General features: G+C 36.3%; 1 protein-coding gene across 1 annotated transcript in view; it reads right to left on the reverse strand.

The window, feature by feature from the left end:
* The window catches only part of STIM2 (stromal interaction molecule 2), a 33237-nt gene extending 26972 nt beyond the window's left edge, over positions 1-6265 (reverse strand). The window contains 1 exon segment of the mRNA XM_010710317.3: positions 6114-6265. Coding sequence (XP_010708619.2) covers positions 6114-6176 — 63 coding nt within the window. The 5' untranslated portion in view covers positions 6177-6265.
* Between the last annotated feature and the right edge of the window lie 1904 nt (positions 6266-8169).

The raw sequence follows: 8169 nt of genomic DNA on the forward strand, positions 1-8169 counted from the left end.
AAAGAGATGCTGGGCAGTTTGAGTACTGAAGTTTCAAAATATCTTTGCCTGTTGAGGAGCAAATGAGTAATTGCATTCTTCTGCAAAACAGTGGTAAATTTAAATTAACCACTCTTGCTAACTACAGAAGGAAGCATTCATCTGCTGTGTTTATTCCTTGTTCTGGAGTAAGACTCAAGTTTATGATTTCCAGTTTCAGAAGCTTAAAATAGACTCAAACTGACACACTTTAAGAGTAACATCTCAGCGTTACTATCTCCCTCCAGCAACTATTCATTTCTACAATATAATTCCCCCTAGTTATATTATTTCCCTCATTTTTATTTCTTCAAAGGACACTCAAAAAAGTAAAAAAAAAAGAAAAAAGAAATCAAAGTTTTTAACTACAACCCTATCTTCAGATACAACCAGTTCTAAAAGCAGCCACCATTAGATAGTCTTTTGGGAAGCCCTGTTACTGTGTATTATCTATTGCTATCAGATACACGGCACCAGGCAAGAATGCTCTTACAAGAGAATGTGGCACACAGCATTCACCATTTCTCCCTGTAGAGGCTTCCAAAGATGTGAAATAAGGCAATGTATCAAAGACTATTGGACACGTTACTAGAGAAACAAGGCTGTTTCCATAACTGTGAAGGCAGAAGCTACTGTATATTAGAATTATAGATAATTCTAAATATAGAATTTCTACCAAAAAAGAAAATTATTGCAGTTCAAAAGAAAATTTTACTTATTCTACTGTAAACATCACAGTCCCTTCAAAGGAAGCTGAAATTTCCACAAGCACACTTCCTTGTAGCAAGACTGCCTGGCTGCAATATTCATAAACAGACACAGACAGCCACAAACTAGATAAGTAGCTCTATAGAGGCACAGCATGAGGTAGATCTGATTCAAAACACCGTTGAACAAGTTTCTATGCAACAGTACCTATGATAGCACCTACTGTTGCTCCACAGGACTCCCTGTGCAGACAGCACAGTAACACGGACATCACATCCAGGGGCAAAGCAGGCTCCTAACTTGCCTGCCATGAGAAGGAACTGCTGCATGGACGTGCTCCAAGGAGCCACAAGGAAAAAAGGCAGTTCCCATTTTATCAACCTGATAAACACATTGGCAGTTGAACAACAACATTCAAAGTAAACAAGACCTCTTTGCACATCTGCAACAAATTTAGTTGATAGATAAGACTTAAGAGTAATCTCAAGAGTAAGCCAATGACTTTGGGGAGAGGAAGAGTTTTGTCAGTCACGCAAGTGAGTACATAGGGCATACTCATGTGCAAGATCCACGTTCTTCACACAATGTTTTTGCACAGAGAAGTAAAATGAACTCACAAGATATCCTGGAGATGCAAAGCAGCTGAAGCATTTGCAGTCTGAGCTGCTTAAGTAGACATCTCTACAACAGAGCACTTTGCCCAACAGTCTGATTCCGAAGCACTGACTACTTCACATAATTATGAATACCAGCATAGGGTCATTTATTATAAAAACGATAACAAAAAAATCAGAATACAAAACGTCCTTCAAAGTTTCCTTTCTTTCTTGCTGTGTGTACATATGCAAACAAGAAACAGAAGCTCAGGTTATAGCTGTACTCCTCCCAGCTGAAATGACAACACTTGCAGTAAGATCCTGGAGCATAACAAGGTCCCAAGACAAAAAGGGAGATGAAGCCTTCCAACTTCATTACACGAAGTCTGTAAGTTTAAAAACATTTGGATGGATGTCTTCAGAGCAGGCTCAGAACCACATGTAATAGCTCTCTGCCTTGCTACCGCTAAAAACTGAAACATCTTAGCTTGCAAATTATGTCCGTATGTTCCATCAAATGCCCATCCACACTGCCTACCAGACATGTTTTTTAGAAAGATTACGTACAGATGTACTTATCCACCCCTCAAAAAATACTTTGCTAAAACTTCTCTCTTAAGATTTTTAAGATTTAACAATAAAAAAAGAACAGAGATACTGAGTATAGATTTGGTTTTCTTCAAGAACACAGAAGGGGCTGCTCACTTAGAGACATCAACAGTTTAATGACACAGTCAAATGTTCTTTTTTCATCTCATGCTTTAACACTCCTAACACCCAAAATATTCAAAATGTTAGCACCACTTGACGCTTACTTCTTCAGGATTTCCAACCACGGAATTGCTTGCAATTTCCCTGAAATGTTTAGTCCTTACCCCCTGACCAGAACAGATTATTGAAAGGAACAGAGTTGTCATTTAATCCAGTTAATTACGTAGGTTGTTTTTTTTCCCCCCATATAGAAATACACAATTACTTAAGGAATTAAAGAACTAAGATATCCACAGTATTCTTATACCAAGTCATCTTCACAGCTTAACAGCTCTCTCTGGAGTAATTTGGAAAATTTCGTGTTGAAGTAGTTGTGCGTTACATTTCATTTCTTCAGATTCTAAAATAGCAATATTAATGCATAATATTTTAATTTAGTAACCTTCTACAGCAGAGAGTGATGTGTGCATGCATCATCCTAATTGCTAAAAGAAAGGAAGCCGATACAACTAGGAACATATCACTAGCAAACTAATTACACAGTAAAAGTGAACAGCATGAGCTGATTCTCCTCTACAACAAAAACTTTACTCACATATGAGCACCAAAGACAGGGTGCACGAAGGCATACATTTCCCAACTCACCCAGATTCTAGAAATCACCGATTTTTCCATTGAGCTGTTAACACTTGACTGCTCTATCTCCTCCATTTTGACTTCCTACTGGATTTTTTGACAGTTTTGGATTTTGGTTTTTGTTTGTACTTTTTGTTTTTTTGTTTGTTTTTTGTTTTTTTACTCCAATTCATCATCTTTCAAACATATTCTCTCATGACACTTTCTTCCATCTTTCTTGGGTTATTTGTGTCTTGGATGCAAATATCACCTCAAGCCCTCAAATAATGGCTGTACAGAGCATGCATGCGTTCTAAAATGGTCACTTCTACTTCAAGAAAAAATCTTCACCTGTCAAACTTACTACAGCCAAAGCACTGTTCTACTATTCCTGATCAGATCATACAAGCTATTTTTCTGCTTTAATCACTGTACTGGGGACAGTTTTCCTTTTTTCTCCATTGCAACATGGAGAAAAAAACATGGAATTTACTACATGCAAGTGTAGTAAAATACGAATATATTAAATCAAATAATAAACCCAAAGATTCTACACAAGCTGTAAATTCATGCCATTGGCTTTTGTGTGATATTGTACATGCAGTTTAGACATCAGTATTTCAAAAACACCACCTTATCAATTTCCTACAGTGATATTTCTTGAGGAAGTTACTCAATGAAGGATCCATACAGAGCTTCTTTGGAAAGAGAAGAAAAAGCTGCAGAATTAACAAGCATGTAAGTAAGTCTTACTGCTTGAGCCTCACCTCTAAAACAGGCAGTATACGCATTGTGTAACAGATGCTTCCTGAAGCAGACAGCCTCCCACTGCAGATGACTAAAATCTCCGTCAGTAACGTCCTCCCTTTTAGTTACCCTTCAACAGCCTACATATTTAAACCAACGTAAACAACTGCAACGTTTTGGACATAAATAATAAAATATTAGTAGCAGAATTCAGAATTGATAAATTCATATTCACCTACCCTAACAATAAATACAGACTTTCTCCATCCTTCCTTTTTCCCCACTGTCTACTGTATCATCCTTTGGTTTTCATGCTGATATCCTACTCCAGAGGATAACTAGACAGTAAAGCATAATCTGTAATCCAAATCATCTTTTTTTCCTTTAGTTTTTCTATCTTTAAAAGTCTTAGGTTATACAAGTAGTCTAACATACCTAACAAATAAAGACTAAAGGGGAAAAAAATCTAGCCAGTCCACACTAACTAGATCCCCTCTATCCTTCTTAGCCACCAAAATGCATAAGACATTTACCGAGGTTATCTGATAAATCCCATGGAATAAAAATTAGATGAAGTTTAAATCAAGTTCCACACATGAATGACACCCAAGTTAACTACAAGCTTTTTTCAGCTTCCAAAAGGCCCTCAGTTACAGTCAGTTTTTGAGGAAATAAAGTTTCTTTAAAAAGTACAAGTTTTCTTACTTTCTAGAGAAATTTATGGAAAATGGTTTTATGAGAGACTGCTATTTTACAGGAAAAAAAATTACAGCAAAAAGGGGACATGAGAAACTTTAGAAAAAGATGCCAGGAGTTACTGTTAGGAGTTCTCAACTGAATTAGCAAATTGAAATAGCTAAAATACTTTAACAGCTTTACCTCTTGTTACCTTTCCTCTCTCAAAATAACTTATTTACAAGAACTTCCTTCCTTTGTGTAAATATATACTTGTAATCATAACACTGTGTAAGTTCAGCAGAAATTTAATGTGCTTTGTTGTATTTTTCCTGCCAAATAAAAAACATGGTGAATATCAATACAATGCTCTTCCAGGAGTCTTGTTGTAAACAAAAACCATGCAGCACAGAACAGTAGGAAATCCACTAACTTGTTAATATTTGTATATAGCAAAACCTGTATATATAAGCAAACCTGAAATTAATATCTTGGAAAAAAGTACATCTGTGCAAATACACACTATTTCAGGAAAGTAAATGAAGAAAAAACCTTTTGTTATTAAATACTTCAATATTTTTAAAAAAATGAAGTGGCAGAGAAAGGGTTACATTTCAGCTATCTTAATTTATGCACAATGAGTATTTTGAACATACAGTTTCAGTAATCTTACACGTGACTTATAACAGCATGTCTTCAAGAACTGCTCAGGAAGAAACTTAAGTTCGGAAATAAAGATGAAGTTCACTGGAAACAAGGGCAAGCTTTTTGAATGCTAATAGAAAGCCAATAGAAAGTTTCCAATGCGTAAGTATTTCAACATTTTCTTTTAACTTTCATGAATAACAAATGCAGTGCAAGTCTAGAGAATCATACAGTCCTGAAATCTCACAACCAACAGAATTTCAGTTCACATGCTGGATTGTCCATATCCTGAACATCATGACAAGCAGTTTAGCCCTAATGTTACAGAATGTTTTCATTGCTCAACTGTTGCCATGGCATACTTTAAAGTACAGGGTGAAATTTTTTCCTCAAAGTTACTTCCTTAAGTATATTATTTTACTTGGGATCATTTTCCCCATTGTATAGTATTCCTTCAGAAAACTCCTATCGAGCATCACTATCAGTTTTCACGACCATACAGAAGAGAATCATAATAAACTTCAACATAATTCACAACTTATTTCATTCAGTGAGAACAATCTGCCCTACGGAGTTATAAAATAAGAGATGAGAAATCAGACTTTTCCCACTCAACTTAAAACCATATGGTAATACCTTCTCATTTTTAGGGGACATCTTCATTCCCTTCCCTTTCTCCTACCAGAAAACAGAAGCAAGAACAATGAAACTACACGGATTTATCTTCATTCCTCCCCAGTAAATCTCAGATCCAGATGGTCAAGTTAAATAAGTACGAAAGCAAGACCTCTTTCAGAGTCAGCAGAAGAATGCCTACCAAACTCATTCAAGCACAACCATAAGCAACCATGCTTAAGGCAGGTCCAAATAACAAATCTTCATTAGTTGACAGGATATAATAGGACCGTTAACCTACAGCAGAAGTTTCTTACTACTTGCCCATAAACAACATATAAAACATGACAACAAAAGACTGTTCTACAGCGTCCTTAATAGGTATTGTTTTACAGCAAGAAATGTCTGAAAGAGATCGGAGGTAAGCAGGAAAGACCAGCAATACCCTGAGAAAAAATCTTAAGAAACTGAAATAAAAGTTGGCAGTTCAAATCAACTCTTACCCTAACTGCAAGCCAAACTAAGGCCTGCCTCTTAACACAAATCACAAAAATGTGTGAGCCTTGAAAATTTTTCTTTTAGGCTAGAACAATGGACTAACATATTTCATTTCTGACACCTCCAGAAACCAGATTTACCTTCCAGATTTGGCAATAAAAAAGGGCCAAATTTTAAAAAAGGAACAACTACTCGAGTTCTGGAACATCAGAGCAGCTATGTAAAACACGGAGAAAAGGATAGACCTTGCAGGTATGCACAAGTGAGGGCTTTCTATCCTCTCACCTCATCACTTTCATCTACTTCAATTCCACCATCTTTGTCATCATCCATTTGCTTATGGATCATGCGAAGAGCTTCCAGGCTGAACCGGTCCTCCTCAGTAAAGCACGGTGGGCTGAGAGAACTGCAGGGATCTAAAAGGGGAAAAACACAACAGAAAATATTAGTTACTGCCTCTCTAGAATATGATGATTCCAAGCAAGACACAGAATGTGAGTTTTTGTATGTGCATACGTATTTGACTGCACTTAGCCTTCAGATTATAGATTGATGGCAAATTTTTACCAAAAAAATGAAAAGAAAGACATCCTCTTTTTAACCGGCCTCACAGAAGAGGCTGGGATAGTTAGACTCCTGCAATCCCATCCCCCACCCTGTAACTACCTCTGCTTCTATCTGTCAATTACTCTGCGTGATCTATCACTGCAGCACCAAAGAAAGCCACTGTTTCATTTCCAACCTCCTTTCAGAAAGCCTGGCAAAAACAAAGTGGAGCAGGATGGGAGCAAGAATAAGTTGTCATGTCCTGCAATCACAGCTTCATAAGCAAATAACAAAGGAATGATAGTTAAACTGCAGTAATACTGTAGGCAGTATACACAAGCAAAATACACACAGATTGAAAGTGAAGAAAGCACACCAAAAAGAAAATAAAACTGACAAAAATATTTGATATCTCATAACCCTGTACACGCTGATCAAAAACAGCAATGTCACCGCAGAGCAGGGTTCCAGGTCAAAAATAGCATCTTTTCATCCATAATTATTACAGAAGCCTCATGATTTGCGCACATCTGATGGCTTTGCTTCCACCTATGTCGAATTAGGTATCTGTTGTTCACCTTCTACATGACATGACAAATGCTGCTCAATTCTACAATGTGTAAAAATCAACCCATCATTAAAGATTTACCTTTCACAGACCTTTTCATTAATTAGTAACTAGTTTAACTAGTTCTGATGCATTCAGAACTAAATGATAAGAGATGCAGAAGAATAAGAAATGATTTTTTTTGGTTCAGCATTATTTCCCACTATACTGTCATTATTAAAAGGCACAGTTCCAATAAACTACAGGTAGGCACACTCTGCTTAACCCACACCAATAAAAATACAATTGGAGGAGGCATGATTATCTTTTGCTTCTTCTACTACCTACCAGAAGACTAAGCTTTCATGTTGTGCGAAAAGATATTAAAGGTTCATTTATATGCAACATGAATGAAACATATGCAAATTAATAAGATCTAGGGTTTACATAGAAAAAAATCTTAACACCAATTAAACTGGCATGATTCTGCTTTTGTGTCTGTTATACATTAAAAAATAACAACTATTAAGAAACACCCAGAAGACTCTACTTGCATAAAGCTACAAAGTTGAAGTACAAAGCTGGCAAACAAGTCATAACTGAGATCTCAGACACATTAGCAGGGCTAATCCTACTACAGACAGACATGAGACGAAAGCATTCTTACTTTATATGCAAGTTTCATTACAGAGAAATTGACAGTTCCATCTGTGTTCACATTTCAACTAAAAAAAAACAATATATCCACACTATTACAAAATAAAAAGAAATCTCAGAGATGCATGAAATAGCTGTAAAAAAAAAGTAACTAAATATTAAACCAGACCCATCACAATTTTCAGCTTTGGAATGCAACTTGAAAGAAGTGACACTTCAAGTTTTTGGTTTTTTTACGTGAAAAGACAGTTTTAACTTGTTTAACTTGTACATAGTCCTAATTCTTATATAGTATAAAATATCAGATAAATAGTTAGCAGTTTGTAAGCATGCACTCAACTGCATTTCCGATTTCTTCAGCTGAAAGGCCAGTTTTTCAGATCACAAGCCTTCTCAGACTACACCTTCTCACACTAAGGTTGGTCAGTTTCCTAAACAGAGTACTTATAAATACAGTTCAGTTGGAAGGGGCCATCAAAAAATTGATATCAACTGTTTGACCATTTTAGTGCTAACCAGAAGTTAAAGCACATTTGTGAAGGCATTACCCAAATGCCTCTTGAATACTGAGGGGCATGTGGCACCAGCCAC

This window comes from Meleagris gallopavo, chromosome 4, assembly GCF_000146605.3.
Source record: "Meleagris gallopavo isolate NT-WF06-2002-E0010 breed Aviagen turkey brand Nicholas breeding stock chromosome 4, Turkey_5.1, whole genome shotgun sequence".
NCBI lineage: Eukaryota > Metazoa > Chordata > Aves > Galliformes > Phasianidae > Meleagris > Meleagris gallopavo.